Here is a 19,295-nt window from a genome sequence, read left to right on the forward strand (position 1 = left end):
TGTAAAGTTAAAAGAATAAAAGAAAAGCTCGTAAGTTTATTCTGTAACTCTCTGTTTAGTGGTTAAAAGGAGTGGCTACATCCAAAGTTACACTTCAGGTACTCAAAGAAAAAAAAAGTAACTTTTTGCTGTTTATTTTTACACAGTTTTGGAATTTTTACCAAGTGCAATGTATTGTAAGATAGTTCTCTTTTCAGGGAGCTTATAAATTTACAGGGAACATTTATCAAATGCAATAAGAAGTAAGAACACTGCTGAAACCAGAGGTCCTATCTGACTGAGAAAGAGAGATATTTGGGTGCGGAAAATATTTCAGTAAATGTAGACGTTGGAGGGCAAGAATTAGCTTTATACTCTGAAGAGTGGAGCTAAGACTATGTTGGTACCATGTTAACGGAATGGTGAATAGTCCAATGGTGCAAAAGTATCCTTGAGTCAGTGTGGCTACATAGTTTAAAGGCATCAGAGGAGCTTATGACTTTCAAGAAAACATCGTGAAAATCTATGACCCACTCAGAGGAACTTATGTGCATACCTATTGTAGGGAAAATGCATGACTAGGCATCCAGTGTGTAATAAGCTTTATACGGCATTGCCATCTTCCAGTTTGGTTGTGAGGAATTCATAGAGCTCATTAAGTGTCAGTAGAATTGTTTGAATCATTCAAACATTTATCTTCAGCAGAGATTAAAAAAGAAATTGTTTCAAATTTGAATCCAGGACTTGAAAAATGCCAGTTGTCTAAAGACAGTACGTATTGTGATAAATATAGCTATGGAATATTTTAAAAATCTCTTCACAAAACTTTATTTTAATATTCATAGCAGAATATTTTTGGAAACGTTATCTGAAAAAGAACCATTTTATTATCAGAGCTGACTATTAATTAGGGTATTGTTTCGGATATAAAAGTTGATCTGCCACTGAATTTCTATTTGAATATGTATAGTTCCAAGCTTGCTTTGTGTATTTAATAACTTTACCACCATAATTACTCTGTTTACAATTAGATTTTGGTGAATATGCTAATATGGACTATACCAGTGAGTGGTTCCAGCAAAGGGCGGTATTGATTTGCATTTGGATGTGCTTTTCACTTGCATTTGAATTTCATTTCAGTGGGAAAAAAGGTGGTCGGATTATGTAGTGGATTATATGTGATGGTAAACTTTTTCTTTGCAGCATCTCTGTTGAATTGGCTATCATAATAGTGGATTTTCTTTGCTCCAAGTGGGCAGAAATTATGCGGAAAGATTTAATTTGGTTGAGGTTTGTGCTCTCCGATGTATTGTTTAATAGAAATCTTAAAGCAGGTCATTGGTTCATTATTAGAAGAAGCCTATAATGTACTAATGCAGTTGTTTAATTCAAATTAATATTTTTTTAAAAATATATTTTATTGATTTTTTACAGAGAGGAAGGGAGAGGGATAGAGAGCTAGAAACATCGATGAGAGAGAAACATCGATCAGCTGCCTCCTGTACACCCCCTACTGGGGATGTGCCTACAACCAAGGTACATGCCCTTGACTGGAATCGAACCTGGGACCTTTCAGTCCACAGGCCAACGCTCTATCCACTGAGCCAAACCAGTTACAGCTCAAATTAATATTTTAAGCTCTTTAGAGAATTCACTGACTTACTGAAGCAAATGCTATGGTTCTGTTATATATCATAGTTTTTGAGCAGGAACTTCTGGTTTTAAATAATTCTACTTTCTTCTTTTCACAAATCACCTGAAAAGGGATAAGTAGATTGAGAAACACAGATTTCCTGTTCTCGAAAACTAGGAGACTTCTGTCACCCTGAACCAGAAACAGAAAATAAGAGGGGCTGCCAAATACAATGAAGGTCAGAGAGGGGCATGGGAGGCCGCTGCAAAGGGACATCAGGTCTGAGACGCAGATCTCAGACAAAGCTGGCAGAGTAGTGTTGTCCAAAGTCAGTGGCACAACTTGAGTGGCCTCGCCAATCACCTGAAAGAAGAGGAATGAATGGGTGTTGGCAGGAGAGGGGCTGGAGGGGCTGGTGTGATGAAAATGTTCTCGGAGTCCTGATCCCAGGTAGTTGTTGCTCAGGTGTATATACATGTGTAAAATTTACCAGTCTTGTGCACACTTTCAGCTAATTGCCTCTCAACTGCAAATTCACCTTTCTTTGCTCTGTTTGGGATACTTGCGTTAGATACTATAAACATTTTTTTTTTCTTTTCCAGCAGTGTTAGGTTTTGTCACTAGAGGATGAGGGAGGGACACTTGCAAGGCATAGTGAGAAAGGGACTTCCCTTTAACATTCCTTGCAGTGCTGTTTTGGTGGTAATGTACTTGAGTATTTTTGTTTTGTTTTTTTTTGGTCTGGGAAGCTCATTATTTTGCCTTCAATTTTAAATGATAGCCTTGCTGGATAGAGTAGTCCTGGATTCAGGTCCTTGCTTTTCATTACTTTGAATACTTCATGCCAGTCCCTTCTGGCCTGAAGTGTTTCTGTTCAGAAATCAGCTGACAGTCTCATGGGAAGTCCCTGTGGATAACGTTCTGTCTCTCTGTTGCTGCCTTTCTTTGTCTTTAATGTTTGCCGTTTTAATTATGAAGTGTCTTAGTTTGGGTCTCTTTGGGTTCATCTTGATTGGGACTCTCGGTGCTTCCTGAACTTGTGTGACTTTTTCAACTTCACCAGGTTAGGGAAGTTTTGTCATTATTTTTTAAAACAGTTTCTTCATTTCTTGCTCACTTTCTTCTTTCTGGTTCCCTATGATGCAGATGTTGTTATGTGTCATGTTGTCCCAAAGTTTCCTTCAGGTATCCTCATTATTTTCAAGTGTTTTTGCTGTTCTAATTGTTTTTTTTCCCCCTTGTCTTCTAAATCACTGATTTGAAACTCTGCTTCATCCAGTTTACTTTTAATTCCTTCCAATATATTCTTGACTAGAGGCCTGGTGCACAAAATTCGTGCAAGAGTAGGCCTTCCTTCCCCCAGCTGCCAGTACCGGCTTCCCTCTGGCAACCGGGACCCAGGCTTCCCTCGCAGCCCTGGCTTCGTCCAGAAGGTTGTCTGGAAGGACATTCGGTCTAATTAGCATATTATGTTTTTATTATTATAGATGTTATGGTATTCTTCAATATTCTTATTCATGGTTTCTATTTCCTTGTTCATGCTGTTGTGTTCCTAAGTTTCTTGTAATTCTTACTCACTTCCAAACCATGACTTTGAACTCGTTATCTGATAAATTGCTTGCCTCCATTTCATTTAGCTCTTTTTCTGGCGATTCCTCCTGAGTTTCATTTGGGGCCTGTTTCTTTGTTTCCCTATTTTGGGTGCCTCTTTCTGTTTGCTTCTATGTATTAGATAGCTCTGCTATGATTCCTATTCTTTGTTTGGTGGCCTTATGTAGTAGGTGCCCTGTGGGCCCAGTGCTGCAGTCTTCTTGATCTCCAGAGCCAGACGCTCTAGGAATGCCCCTTGTGTGAGTTATGCGGACCCTCCTGTTGTAATTGGGTCGTGATTGCTGTTGGCCTGTTCATGTGTCGGATTGACCCTCAGGGTGGCTGACCGTGAGGCTCAACTTTGACCACATCGAATAAGTTGTTGTACAGGTGCTGACAGAACAAAACAAGACAAAGTAAAACGAAAAACAAAACAAAAAATGATCACCACCACCACCACCAACAAAAAGAATAAGGAAAAGAAAGAAAGAAATAATAAAAGACAAAAGAAAAAAGAAGAAAAGAAGAAAAAAATATGAAAGGAAAGAAGAAGAAAAAAGATTAGGAAAAGAAAACCAAGAAAAAAAAGTGTAAAAACAGAAAAAAGAAAGAAAATAGGATTAGAAAGGGAAGAGAAATACGAAATATTAACAAAAAAAGAAGGGAAAAATAGAAAACAATAGCAAAAAAGGATTTTAACAATAAAAGTAAAAAGTAAAAAAAATAAAAAGAAAAGAAAAAAGTGAAGCTTGTTGAATCCTGTTCTGATGCTGTTGAAAGCTGCCATTTGGTTTAAAGGTTCCTGGCCTCCTGGCTACCTGTCTGCACCTATAAGTTACCCACAGTATGTGGCTGCCTCTGCTCAGCTTGCTGCACTGGGAAAAACCTCAATGACTTCTTCACATTCATGTGGAATGGACCGAATTGTCAGGGAGGTTTTCACCGAGGCAGCAAGTTAGTTTCAAATACTCATTAATAAATATATTTTTCTTCTTTTTTGTTTGCAGAGAAGCTGGTAATTTAGGACCTACATTGAACAACTTCATATGAACTTTGTACTTAGTTTACTTGCACTGGTATAAGGTCTTGAACACTGTGGGTCTCTTGAAGGGGGTGAGTGGCTGGATAATCTGGAAAAGGGTGGAATCCTACTTTATATCTTAAAGCAGTGGTTCTCAACCTTCCTAATGCCGCGACCCTTTAATGCAGTTCCTCATGTTGTGGTGACCCCCAATCATAAAATTATTTTCGTTGCTACTTCATAACTGTAATGTTGCTACTGTTATGAATCATGATGTAAATATCTGATATGCAGGATGTATTTTCGTTGTTACAAATTGAACATAATTAAAGCATAGTGATTAATCACAAAAACAATATGTAGTTATATATGTGTTTTCCGATGGTCTTAGGAGACCCCTGTGAAAGGGTCGTTCGACCCCCAAAGGGGTCGCGACCCACAGGTTGAGAACCACTATCTTAAACCCTTGTAAGTGTAGACAGATCAGAATTTTACCAGCAAAATATGAAACTATAAGACAACTAAAAGAAAACATGGGAGATACTTGAAAAAAGTAATTTGACTGGGTGAGGTCTAAGGATGATGTATAATCCAAAAGCTCAAAATTAGCAATATCGAAAGACAATTAATTTGGGAAGGATATTTGCAATACAGAGGGGTAATTTTAAAAATATAATGAAAGCAAAATGCTACCCGTAGTTCACAGGAAAGGAATTACAGCTTTTACTTGGGGGTGGTGTGGGGGTGGGAGGGTCTTCTCTTTCTTCCTTTTTTTGTTTGTGTGATTGGACAAGCTCATGGAATATGAAAAGATGTATAGTTTTGATCCCTTGATGATTGTTAATTATAAGAACAGTAATTTTTTAATGTTATAGCCATAAACTACCAATACAGAAAACCTTATCAAACAAATATAGACTTAATGAATTATAAGGTACTTTTATAATTACCACCCACATCAAGAAATAGAACTTTGCCAGCTATGTCCCTCATCCTACTCACAACTTTCTTATGCTTTTCCAGTGTAACTTCTACCTTTTATGGTAGTCGTTTCCTTTTCTTTATAGTTTTATCACTCAAATGTGTCTCCCTAAACACTGTAGCTTAGATTTGCCTGATTTAATTTTGTTTTGCATGTTATTTTTAAGCCTTTTAAAATGTAGGGTTTTTTTTTTTTTTCTCCTGCATCTCTTCTCTTTCTCCTTTAGTGAAGAAATGGGATTCTGTGTATTGTAAGATTTCCACAGTTAGGGTTGTGCAGATTGCTTTTCTGTATTACAGTTTATCATGTTATTCTGTTCTCTTCATAGCTTGAGAATTGGTAGGCTTGATCAGATTCAGGGTTTATTTTTTATTTATTTTTAATTTATTTTTTGGCAAGATTGCTTCATGGGTAGCGTTGTGTTTTTATCAGGAGGCATATAATGCCTGGATATCTGTTATATTTTGATGCTTGTGGCTGTCAAGGCTCAATGTGTAGATCCATTAATTCATTAGGAGGGAGGAATGGTGTTAACTTAAACCATTCTTGGTCATTTATTAGCGGAAATTTTTCTGTAAAAAGAAATTTCTCATCTTCTGTGGGTTACCCAGTGGTATAATTTATATTTATCACTTTTCAAAATTGAGTGGTTTTCTATTATCCTTTAGAGGTGACCGCTTAGGGTTTCTTACTGTTATAAACTCCTGGATTTACCCATTTTATATGTCTTCAGCCATTGTGGTGTTATCTTTACTGACACAGATTGGCCCATCTTTGGTCAGTGGGAACATCTTTCAAGTTGACTCCTTAGACGTATTTGACGTAGCGCTAGTAGTTTTTGATAGCTTCCTTGACGTCTAGAAACTACAGGTGTTCCAAGTCTATCTTGTGCATGTATAGCTTCAGACCTGGAGTCAGTCCTTTCTTCAGTCTGGTTTCTTTTAATAAGAATTGGTATTCCAAGAATACAATTTATGTACCAGGGATGCTCATTGCTACTGGGTTTGTTTCCAAGCTTTTCTGTGAATGGGGTTAGGAAATACAAAGGGGTGTGTATGGTTTTTATAAAAGATAAGATACCTTCTGAATTAAGAATATTTCCAAATACACAGCATTTCAACCTTACTTTTTGGTCTTTCATCTGTATTCTTTCTTCCATTTTTGAATCCTGATTTTTAAGGATCCAAAGGGATGATAGAATTCAAATATCACATAATTACTCATTTGCATTATTCCACATTTGTGCATACAATAGCCTTAGTTAACAAAAGCAAGTATCACCACAATATGATTACTGGATAATTACTTTTTTGCATATGTTCTCTTGATTTTTCATAGTTGTACTATATCTGAATTGTCAGACATATAGCCATTATGTATTCTATTCTTTCCTTTATTGCCTTTGTTGGTTCTACAAGTAAATATCTATTTACTGCTCACTGTCAGTTCTTACGTTAGTCATTTTGGATATGTGATGCTTGTTCTCTAGTAAGTTCTGACTCCCTTTTTCCATTTTGATAACACTTTGAAGTCTTTATAGTTGAAATTTAACTGAGTATAAAATCTTTGGCTTATGTTTTCTATCTTCAAGTCTTAAATACGTTACTTTTTTCCCCCTGGCATAAAGTGTTGCTGTCAGTGATGACAATCTGATTTTATTTTTCACATAAAATATCCTTTTTTTTGGTCTGGGTGCTCAGAGAATATTTTCTTTTACTATTAAGTTCAGTAATGTTATTAAGTTGTGTTTTAGTGTTGGTTATCCTGGGTTGAATTTTGTTAAGTGTGTGGTGTGACCTTTCATTTTGATCTTTATTTTTTTTTAAGTACAGAAAAATCGTTCCCTTTCCCCTTGTGTTAATTGTCTTGTGTTTTCAATCTCTGTACTGGGCTCTTACCACATTGGTATTGACCTTCATAAACTTACTGCATTATGATAAAGTGTGCATACTAATTGGATGCACCTTTCCCCTCAACTTCATAGAGCATATTTTTGTGTGTTAAATAGCATTTTTAGTTATAGATATTAGATCACTGAAACTTTAAACTAAATATTTTCTTGAAAGTAATTGCATAGGTTTTTTTGTTGTTGTTGTTAATCCTCACCTGAGGATATTTTCCCATTGTTTTTAGGGAGAGTGGAAGGGAGAGGGAAAGACAGAGAGAAACATGGATGTGAGAGAAATACATTGATTGGTTGCCTCCTGCACGAGCCCTGTGCAGGGCCAGGGCTGGGGAGGAGTCTGCAACCAAGGTCCGTGCCCTTGACTAGAATTGAACCCTGGAATCTTTGGTCTGCAGGCTGACACTCCATCCACTGAGCCAAACCGGCCAGGGTGCATAGCTCATTTTATTTATTGTTTTCTCTCCAAAATTAAGAGATAATCCAAGAGGATTATAAATTAGAACAGATGTCCTTTAAATTTTAGAGTTAGTAAGAATTTGAATAGTACCTGTATTGCACAGAAGCTTTCCTTAGTGGGAAATGTTTTGAACACTTCTGGGATTATAATTCTCAGTGTTGCTTTGTTTTATATTTTAGTGAAAATGCCTCGTGTAAAAGCAGCTCAAGCTGGAAGACAGGGCCCTGCAAAGAGACGTCTTGCAGAACAATTTGCAGCTGGGGAGGTAATCACCGACTTGGCAAAAAAGGAATGGAAACTAGGATTACCCATTGGCCAAGGTGGCTTTGGTTGTATATATCTTGGTAGGTGTATGACCGCTTCTAATGAATTGTCAAGCCAAAGATTTATGTGCTTCATATCAAAATAGTTTCTCAATTTGAGCTGTTACAGGATATTTCTAATAAACTACAGTCAATATTTGATTAGGCAAAAATGCATCTCTGTCAGGAGTGGAAGAGAAGATGGTTGATTTAGTCACAGTAGAAAGATTATAAAGTATCTGTAATATTGTCATTAGTGAGCACCATGGCTTTGGATTTTTAAGGTATTCCATATAATCTTTTTTGAGATGCAAAGAAATTGATGTACATTTTTCCCCCTACTTCCACCCAATTAGGATTTACTCCCTCTGTTTTGGTTTAATTTGGCAATTTTCAGATCTTAACCATTATAGGTATTTATTTTCTTCCTATACAACCCTAATAAGTTGTAATTGTGGAATTAGGAGAATAATCTAGAAATTCATGTTAGTCCTGATTTAATGTACTATTTTTAGCATACTTAGCTTGAAATTTGGAGGGACCTACTGTGGAACCCTGAGATTCTGTAGGTTAACTAAATTGTTGATTTAAAAAATATTTTACCTGACTACTTCTAAAGTTGTCTGCTTCACCAAGAATATTATAGTGATACAACACACTTCATGTTTGCTTTTGATATTTCTCTCTAACGTTTCTGTGTTCTTATTCCACCTCTAATCTTGATTCAGCTAGTCCATCATTTAATTATTGAAATTCTGCCTGGAGGTTTATAAAATTTTGCTCTTAGTAGTGGAACCCCTTTTCTCTTTGAAGGAATATCTTTCTTAGATACTAATTTTGTAGTGTAGATTAGCATCACATGGAAACCTGTTTGAACTGCCAGTTCTCAGGTTCCACCCAGACTTGCCAATCAGAAACTAGAGGGCCCATGCATGCTGAAGCTCGAGAGCCCCTGACAGAGATAAACGAGCAGCTGTATCTCCTCCAGGACCCACGGGCTGCAGTGGGTTAGCCGGTCTCTAGGGGTATGGTCATAAACAGCTTAAAAGCCACTGCTTTTAATCATCTATACTAATAAAAGGATAATATGCTTAATAGGGTGGACATCTGGACATCTGTTCGGACAAAACCACAGTGGCTGCGAGGCCCGGGGGTCACGGCAGCCATGAGCCCCGGTGGCTGTGAGGCCCAGGGCTCATGGTAGCCATGGGCTCAGGTAGCCAGGGGCTCAGGCAGCTGTGGGCTCAGGCAGCTGTGAGGCCCGGGGCTCAGGCAGCTGCCACGGCCAACAGTGGCAGCAGCAGCGGGGTTATGGGGACAGCGCCTTCCCCTGATCAGCCTGGTTGCCTCCTACAGAGCAGGAATGGGGAGTGGGCCTAAGCCATTAGTAGGACATCCCCTGAGGGCTCCCGGACTGTGAGAGGGGGCAGGCCTGGCTGAGGGACCTCCTCCTCCTCCCAGTTTACAAATTTTCATGCACCGGGCCTCTAGTCTACACTAATAAAAGAGAAAAATGGTAATTGGCGTACGGCGATACCGTTTTCATTGGCTAATCAGGGCTATATGCAAATTAACTGCCAACTAAGATTGGCAGTTAACTGCCAACAAGATGGCGGCTAATTTGCATATGTAGGCACAATGCAGGGAGGTGAAAGGGAAAGCAGGAAGAAGCCCCCTGCCACGGACAGTGATCGGAAACCCAGGGGGGAGCTAAGAGCTGGGGGGCAGGGCAAAGGCGGCCCTGGGGCCGCCTTTGCCCTGCCCCCCAGCCATGATCGGAGAATCAGGCGCCTTTGCCGCCCTGGCCAGTGATAGCAGGAAGTAGGGGTGGAGCCAGCGATGGGAGCTGGGCACGGTCGAAGCTGGCAGTCCCAGGAGCTAGGGGTCCCTTGCCTGGGCCTAAAGCGAAGCCCACGATCGTGGCGCCCCCCGCTGCCACTGCAGGTCCCCGCTGCCCGGGCCGGAAGCCTAGGCCAGAGGCGTTAGGCCTGGGCAGGGGCGGAGCCTGCAACCGCGGGGAGCTGGGGGTCCCCTGCCCAGGCCTGACACCTCTGCCAGAGGCCTCAGGCCTGGTCAAGGGGCCGATCCGGTGATTGGTGATTGGAGGGTGATGAGGGTCAACTCCTCTGGCCGAGGCATCAGGCCTGGGTGGGGGGCGGAGCCGGGGATTGGGGGGATATGATGGTCCCCTTGCCCAGGCCTGAAGCCTGGGTCAGAGGCGTCAGGCTTGGGCGGGGGGTGGAGCAAGAGATCAGAGGAAGATGGGGGTCCCCTGCCCAGGCATGATTCCTGGGCCAGAGGCCTCAGGCCTGGGTGGGGGCCAGAGCCAGTGATCAGGGGGAGATGGGGGTCCCCTGTCCAAGCCTGACACCTCTGGCGGAGGCGTCAGGCCTGGGCAAGGGGCCGATCAGGCGATCAGAGGGTGATGGGGGTCAACGCCTGAGGGCTCCTAGTATGTGAGAGGGGGCAGGCTGGGCTGAGGGACACTCCCCCCCCCCCCCACACACACACCCAGTTCATGAATTTCGTGCACCGGGCCCCTAGTATTTTATAAATATGATTCCTCTAGGTCAGTGGGAAATAGGTGTTGATTCTTTAGTTTTGTTCAGAGCCAAACCCATTACAGTGAACTAGGTTATCTCTGATTTAACGTGAAAATCCTTGTAAACCATGAAAGGTTAGAAGTTTTTTTAGTCAGGTATATATTGTTTGACCTTGAAACTTAAAGATGGTAGATTATTAGGCCGTCTCTTGGCAGAATGTGTGGGTTAGGACATCCCATAGTAGGAATGGGAACTTGTCTTTAACAAGCTGGTTCTTAATTTTGCATTAGTTACTTACTTTTGTAACCTTTGGCAAATAGGGAATTTGCTTTTGCATGTGTGCTAGCTATTTTGTTTGTATTTGTATTTATCACCAGAAAATGCCATTTAATAGTATTTTTCGTATTTGATGGTTTGAAAGATTCCCGTGACAAGCCTGGATTGATCACTCCGGAGAAGGGTTTACCTTAATGCTGCCTCCAGCTTACCTCTCCATAACTGCCCTACTGAAGATCATCAGCAGTTTCTGCTCATGAATTAAACAAGTTGCTTTTGCATTTTCTTTGGGTGTTTTCTGCAGGACTTGATACTGTTTATCTTTTACAAATAGAAATTGCTTCCATCGTCTTCATGACAAGTACCTTCCCCTCTGGCCTTCCTCCTCCCTCTCAATGTGCTTAGTCATCTTCCAGCTTTCCTTCTTCGGCTCACCTTTCTTTTTTTAATTTTTTTTCTTTTTCTTTTTATTGATTTCAGAGAGGAAGGGAGAGGGGGAGAGAGAGAAACATCAATGATGAGAGGAAATCATTGATCGGCTGCCTCCTGCACACTCCCTACTGGGGATAGAGCCCGCAACCCAAGCATGTGCCCTTGACTGGAATTGAACTCGGGGCTCTTCAGCCCGCAAGCCAACGCTCTATCCACTGAGCCAAAGCGGCTAGGGCTGTGGCTCACCTTTCTTCTCCATATTCTGTCTGAGGGATGTCCTCTAGTCTCCCAGTTTCTCTGACTGTCTCTTTACTGTTGATTACCAAATCAGAGTCTGATCTTGCCAGTCCTCTTCTCAAAAGCTTTTCTCTATAGCCTAGGACTTGACCCTGACAGTGCAGGCCCATCGCCAGTGTCCTACAAAGGGACCTGATGTCCCACAGGAGAGGATTATCCACATGAATAACATTGAGGCAGACATTCTCAAGTGTTCCTTCACTAACACCCCTAGTACCTCATCTAGTTCTGTCGCTTTACCTGAGTGACTCCTCAGATCCCTTTATTTCTCTCTACCTTTGCTGCCACTACCTTATTAGTGGAGGTCATTTCCATGTCTCGTCTGGATTCTCACTGTAGCAATGAATCCTCTGCTCAGTCTTGTCCCCTTGCATCTACTTGTTCATATTGGGGCTTAAGTGACCCAGACCACTAATCAGATCATAGGACCTTCCATTTAAACGTTTTTTAATGTCTCCCTGGTGCCCTTAGGATAAATGACAAAGTTTTGGAATGGCATACAAGACCCTTCATACAGTCTGGTTCTAAAGTAACTTTCTTCATCCCTTTTATCCCCAAAAGCTATGCTTCAGCTATAATGTTGCCTTTTGCCTCTTGGTTTTTGTATGTGATGCGTCTTTTGTTTAGATTTTCCAAAGCTGAGTTCAGGGTAAGTGCTGTCTTTTTATGGTCCCTCTGTGTCCTGTGTTCATCCTCTCATAGTACATCCATGCTGTGTTGAAATTACTTTTCCTCCTTCCAGAATAAACATAAGCTTTCTGTTGTTTAGTTAATCCTCACCTGAGGATATTTTTTCTTTTCTTTTTTTTTTAGAGAGAGAGAGTCGTGGGGTCAGGGGGAGAGATATCAATGTGAGAGAGACACATGGATTGGTGGGGATCAAACCTGCAACCCAGGTACATGCCCTTGACCCAGGAATTGCACCCACGATTCTTTTGTGCGTGGGATGGTGCTCTAACCACGTAGCACACCACCCAGGGTTAAACATGTGCTTCTTGACGATGGACAGCTCTTATGGTGTTCTCAGTGCCTGGCATATTTTGCAGTACATATTGTTGGAATGAATTATTGAGCTTTTTTTTTTTTTTTTAAAGATATTTTTATTGATTTCAGAGAGGAAGGGAGAGGGATAGAGAGAGAGAAACATCAATGATAAGAGAGAATCACCGATTGGCTGCCTCCTGCACGCCCCCTACTGGGGACCGAGCTCACAACCCAGGCATGTGTCCCTGACTAGAATCGAACCTAGGACCCTTCAGTCCGCAGGCCGATGCTCTATCCACTGAGCCAAAGCAGCCAGGGCTTACTGAGCCTCTTTTCCCCTTTTTCTTCATTTGAATTGTACGGTATTATTAGTATACTAGCTTCATTTTAATATATTAACTGCTAAAATCTGACTGTGCTTTATTACTAATCCAGTATTTAAGTGACGTTCCTTGTCTCTTCCTTCTACTCATTAGCCAATTTTATGACTTTGTGTTTCTTCTTTAGACGGAAGTATTCTTGCTGCTTCCCAGCTGGTTGGAGTTTCTTGATTTCACCTTGCCTGTCCCTCCTATCTCTTCACCTGCTGATGTGAGAATGCCTTAGGGTTCAGTCCTAGGATTTCTTCTTTCCTCTCTACACTCATTTCCTGGGGAGCTCTTCCAGCTTCATGGGCTTGGAGTGAGTAGATTGATGACTTAGGTTGATGACTCATTTATTTTTAACTTGCATCACTCTTCTGAAACTAAGACTTGTACAGGGTGGAGCCAAAGTAGGTTTATAATGAGTATGTGAAACAGTTTATTCTTGTATTATCATTTATTAATTATTGTATTATTTTCCATACAAGCAGGGTAAACCTACTGTTACCCTACCCCGTATACCCACTACCTGTTTAACATCCGACCTTGGATATTTAATAAACATCTCAAACTGAGACACCCCACCGCACCAGCTCTCCTGCGGTCTTCTCCGTCTTAGGAAGTAGCAGCTTCCTCTTCCCAGTTGCTCAGGCCAAAGCCAGGAGTTACCCTTCCTCCTTTCTCCCACTGAACTCCATATCCAGTTCACCCACAAAGCCTGTGGCTCTTCTTTGAAAATATGTCCACAATCTGACCGCTTCTCACCACCTTGTCTGCTGCCACTCGGGTTCAGGCACCGCCATCCCTCACCCGAGTACTGAGCTCCGTGCCCTCTACTCTCCATTCTCCGCAGGCATCCTGAGGGATTCTTCATAAGGCAGAGTCTGACCTTGCCAGTCCTCTTCCCCAAACTCCCAGATGTCACCAGTGAAGCTCATTGTGTGTGTTCTGCTGCTTTCCACGCAGTCACTCTTCTCCGGCTACTTTGGCCTCTCTACTTTCCTTCGACATGTCAAGGCTCCCACATCAGGGCCAGGTGCTGGTTGGCCTGGAATGGTTTCACCCTGACATTTCCATGGCTCATTCCCTCACTGTGTTCAGACCGCTGCTCCAGTGACACCCTGTCGGTGAGGTTTCTCTTACTATCTTGCAGCACTGCCTGCCTTTCTTTCCTGCTTAATTATAGCACTTATCACCATCAAACATAATTTATATGTATATCCATTTATTTTTGTTGTTGTGTGAAGCCTCACCAAGGATATTTTTTCCATTGATTTTTAGAGAGATGGTAGGGAGGGAGGGAAAGCAGGGGGAGGAGAGAGAGAGAAACATTGATTGGTTGCCTCCTGCACATGCCCCAACCCGGTCTGGGGATGAACCTGCAACCCAGGTACATGCCTTTGACCAGGAATTGAACATGCAACCTACCCTTCGGTGCACAGGCTGACACTCTAACCACTTGCTTTATTAAATGTAAGAAATTGCATCAGTTATTATCTTGGGAATTCTCAACGTATGCTAGCATATCAAAGACCATGCATACTTTCAAGTTAAAAGTTTAACTTAGAGTTTTTCATACTTTGTAGATGATCATATTGAAGATACTAGCCATTATAAGATACATTCCAGTTTGACATGTTAAAACATTAAAAAAATAGTCTTAAAGTTGATGATATACACTGTATTGATAAGCTGAAACACTGCGTATTTGGAAACTGAAATTTATTCTATCAAAGGATTATAGATAATACAGACCTAACTGTTAATAAAAAGTAATAGGCTATGTATCACGATGCTACTTCTTGTTTTGATATTACATATATCACTTTTTTCAAACAGCTGATAAGAATTCTTCAAAATCGGTGGGCAATGATGCATCCTATGTTGTAAAAGTGGTAAGAAAATATTTTTTTTTGTTGTTGATTTAGTGTAGGACTGTGTTTATTTTGCAAAACATCCTCTTTGATAACTAGAATTAATTAAACCATAAGGTATTACATTTTTAATAATGTTAATAAATATTTAATGAGACACAAAGTAGTTTTATAGTTTTAAATAATTTGAATTCAAAAAGTCGGTCTCCTGTCTTGAATTAGAGTGGTACTAGTATTTGGGGGGAAATGAGTGAAAGCATAGAGGCATGCAGATGTGGACTGAAAATATTCAGCTCATTCTTTTTAGTTTAGCTATATTTACAGTAGATGAGATGCCTTTTTATACTTATGTCCTATAAGACTATACTACCTTAATGAAATTTTATTGTATTTTATCTTGCATTTGCTTCTGAAGTACTTGGTCAATTACTTCTGTGTATTTCCAATTTTCTTCCTTTCCCCTTCTATTTTAGTAAATTAAATTATTTAATTGTGATCACTTTGAACCTTCTTTTGGCTATGAGAACATTGAAATTATTTTGTAACTAGAGGCCTGATGTACGAAATTTGTGCAAGGATAGGCCTTCCTTCCGCTGGCTGCCGGCTTCGCAGCCCTGGCTTTGTAGCCCCGGCCCCCCACCTGCACCTGCCTTGGCCTGGCGCTGCCGGTGTCCACTGCCACACACCCCTGGTTCCCCAGTTCTGTGGAGCCCCCCGATCGATCGCCGTGCAGAGGGTGGCCTGGGCCTCCCTCTTTGGGAAAATCGTGGAGCCCCCTGATTGATCGCCCTGCTGGCCGGTGGCCTGGCCTCCCTTTGCAGAGCCATCATGGGGCAATGGCGGGGCCCCCTGACCAATCGCATTGCACCCGCCTTGGCTGGCCTGGCGCCAGTGCATGTCATAGTGTGGTCGTTCTGCTATTCGGCCGTTCGGTCGATTTGCATATTACGCTTTTGTTATATAGACGAGGGACCCAGTGTATGAATTCGTGCACCTTGAAAGGAACTGTGGGCCGTGAGGCTGCGGTGGGCACAGGGGTGGGTCTCGGCCCATCCTCCACACCCCGGCCTGGCCCCTTCTGCCAGCAGCCGCGCTCCTGCCGCTGCCGCTCCCACGCGCACTTGCTGACGGTGCAGAGTGATTGGGGCCTGCACCAGCAGCGGGTTCGAGCGGGGCTGGTGCTGTCTGTGGGTGCCAGTGGTGGCTGCTGCCCCAGTCGCCCCTCAGGAGCAGGGGGAGGTAGAGAAGACCTCAGGGACGTTTGGGGCTGGTAGCCGCCGCTTGCACCTGCTGACGGTGCCGAGGCAATCAGGACGGGTGCCGGGCGCTGGCAGCGGGTGTGAGCTGCGGCTCCAGTGTCAGGAGCAGGTGTGAGCGCCAGGCGGGACTGCGGTGCGTGGGAGCAAAGGATTTTCAGTAACCACCAGAGGCTCACCCTGATGACAACAACTGGTGCCCCACCTTGGTCTGGCGCCCCCTCACCTGCTCCTCCATCCCGCTGTGGCTAATGCCCGCCACGGGTGTTCAGCTCACATCATAACAACTGGTTGTTCAGTTGTTGTGCCATTTGGTCTATTTGCATATTAGGGTTTTATATAAATAGATGAGTAAAGGTCGACAACCTTTCATCTGACATAGCATACTTGAGTATCCAGGCCAATTTATAAACTGGTGCACTAAAAGACATTTTAACTGCTCTTTATTTGTTATCAATATATTATGCTTTTTTTTTCTTTTTTTTTTTTTTTTTTTTAAATTTTTTTATTGCTTAAAGTATTACAAAGGGTATTACATATGTGTCCATTTTATCCCCCCGCCCTAGACAGTCCCCCAGCCTCCCCTATCCCCCAGTGTCTTATGTCCATTGGTTATGCTTATACGCATGCATACAAGTCCTTTAGTTGATCTCTTACCCCCCTACCTCCTGCCCCCCAACCCTCCCTGGCCTTCCCACTGCAGTTTGACAATCTGTTTGAGGCAGCTCTGCCTCTGAATCTATTATTGTTCAAAAGTTTATAATGGTCTCTATTATCCATGAATGCTTTTTTTTTCTTACCAGCATTTGTAACTCCCTTCTCTCAGAGTTCTTTCAGACATTATACAACATGTTTTTGTTACATAGAGGAGATAACAGTATCTGTTATTTGAGCAAATTACCACAGATGTCTCCCACCCCTCCTTTCTTTCGCTAAAGGTTACAGAATTCTGGAATTAGAATTACCCCATGTTTTTTGTTTGTTTGTCTGTTTTGATTTGTTTTATTTTACTCTCTTTTCAAAAGGAATATACATGATTCCTTATGAATGAACTATTTTGGACCTAATTGTTTTAGTGATTGTTTTGAAAATATTTTAATTCAGGTATAGTTTTTACAAGGAAATACGTAGATATTAAATGAACAATTTGAATACTGTTGACAAGTATACATACCTTTGTAATTCCCACCCCTATTAAAATATAGACTATTTCCATCACCCCAAAAAGATTCCTTGTTTCCTTTCTGGTTGAACCCCTTCTTCCTGCATCTTTGGAGTTTCCACTGTGGATTAGTTGTTCCTGTTCTAGAACATCATATATATGGTAGTGTGCAGTGTGTCCTATTTTGTCTCTGACTTAGTGCAGGTTGCACAGGTTCATCCATGTTGTTGGTGTATCAGTTGCTTGTCCAGTCTTACTGCTCAGTTGTGTTGTATCGTATGGACATATTTTGCTTTCCGTTTCCTGTTGATAGACTTTGGGATTGTTTCCAGTGTTTGTTACGAATAAATGTCTATAAAGGTTCCTGTACAGACGTTTTTATGGATGTAAGTTTTTACCTACATGTGGAATTGGCTGTTTATAGGGAAGGTGCATATTTAAATTTTTAAGAAAGTGCCAGATTTCCAGAGTGGTTGTGTCAGTTTACACAACCACAGTCATATATGCGAGTTCCGGGTGCCCCACGTCCTTTCAACACTTACAGCCCGTGGGTTGGTTGCTTGGTTGGTTACTTAGCCATGATGTTGGGTGTGTAGTAGTGTCTCAGTTTCAGCTTGAGCACTTTTTTTTTTTGGTGACTGATTTTGAGTACCTTTTCATTGTGCATATTAGCCAATCATACATTTTCCTTTTGACACCCCTTCATCAATCTTTTGACACCTCTCCATCCCCACTTTTTTTTTTTTTTAAAATAACAAGGTTGTTTTGGTTTTTAAAATTGAGTAGTAAGAGAGGTGTTCTGGATACAGGCCCTTTTTCAGATATATGTGTTGTAAACATTTTCTTCCACTCTGTAGTTTGGCTAATTACTTTCTTAATGCTTTCTCTGCATCTACTGAGATGGGTCATAGGATTTTTCTCCTTTATTCTGATAATGTGGTAATTACATTGATTGATAGTGTTGAACTAACTTAGTATTTTTAACATACACTCCACTTAGGTATGGTGTATTGTGCTTTTTAATAATGCTGGAATTGACTTGCTAATAGTTTAAGGATTTTTATATCTTTATTCATGAGGGATACTGGTTTTTAGTTTTTTCCTGATATTTCTAAATTAAAAAACGTTCCAATCTCCTTTATGGCTTTGGTGTCAGGGTTGCTGGAACAATGTATTTGGTTTCCCCACTTTCCCCGCTGTGTCTTCAGTCTCTGTCTTTTCCTCCGGGTGCCTCTGGACAAAGCTGGGCTGTCGTGGCTCACTTTCATTTCCAGCTGTTACAGGTCACTGTCTGGACTGCCTGTTCTGTCTTATGTATGAAAAGAGTAGTTTCCTGTATTTGCCCAATTTTTATGTTTGCTTACAGTGGAGGGCTAATTGGATCCAGCTACTTCGTGAGGTTTGTAAGCGGGAGTGAAGTTGGTAACTTTGGTGTGTCTCCCCTGCCATTCACTTTTCTTCATGCCTTTTCATTTTGGATTTTTCTTCTTCCTCATTTGCAGAATAATATTCCTTTTGAAATAATTGGTTTGCTGCTGTATCAGTGGAACAAACGTTCTTACTGTTAAATTGGGTCATTTGCATGGAATTGCAGAATATTAACTGCATTTGTCTTTGGTACAACTAATTAAAATATTGAAATCTATGGGAAAGATTAGTTTCTCCTTAGGATCTTTAAAAAGTTTCCATTGTGAGAAGAAAGCGAGGTAAAAACCATGGTTGCCTGCCTGCTTCGCAGTTGGCTAATCTGCAGAGCCATCTCTGGGTCTTGGTAGGGAGGTGTGCCAGCGCCAAAGCTTATGGGGAACATGTGGAGTCATGTCTTCCTTCTCTAGTACCTGGGCTTCCTTAAATTGCATTTTATTTTAGAATTATGATACTCTTCTTCATTATGGGTGATTCTAAGTATTTTAGTTGAGATTCAGTGTAACTTCACTTTTACTACCATTTTTACCTAGAGTTATGAAAAATGTGTAGTAACAAGTATTTCCTAACAGCTTAAGGTAGCAAATTACCTTACATTTCCAAGTTTAAAGCCATTTGTTATTAAACCTGGTTCTGTGCTTTGCCTCTCCAGTCTCCTAATGTAGTTCTGGTTCCTTTTGCCTGTATTACTCTTCTTTGTAATTAGGACAGCGATAAATATTTCTCCTTTGCAGTTAATATTTCAGTAACGTTTTCAGTGTCGGAGTTTGACTGTCATCCTGAAAGAATGCCATAAACAAAATGATATTGCTGA

General features: G+C 41.3%; 1 protein-coding gene across 6 annotated transcripts in view; it reads left to right on the forward strand.

Annotated features, from left to right (window-relative positions):
• VRK1 (VRK serine/threonine kinase 1) overlaps positions 1-19,295 on the forward strand; it is a 104,729-nt gene that overhangs the window by 32,527 nt on the left and 52,907 nt on the right. For 5 of the 6 annotated variants that reach the window (XM_081101498.1, XM_081101499.1, XM_081101503.1 and 2 more), the window contains exons 2-3: positions 7,748-7,912; positions 14,604-14,659. In XM_081101498.1, the coding sequence (XP_080957624.1) occupies positions 7,748-7,912; positions 14,604-14,659 (221 nt within the window). Of the gene's footprint in view, positions 1-4,129; positions 4,157-7,747; positions 7,913-14,603; positions 14,660-19,295 lie in introns of those variants that run through there. The other variant, XM_081101500.1, reaches the window with a different exon arrangement.

This window comes from Myotis nattereri (assembly GCF_964212035.1).
Source record: "Myotis nattereri genome assembly, chromosome: 1".
Lineage (NCBI taxonomy): Eukaryota > Metazoa > Chordata > Mammalia > Chiroptera > Vespertilionidae > Myotis > Myotis nattereri.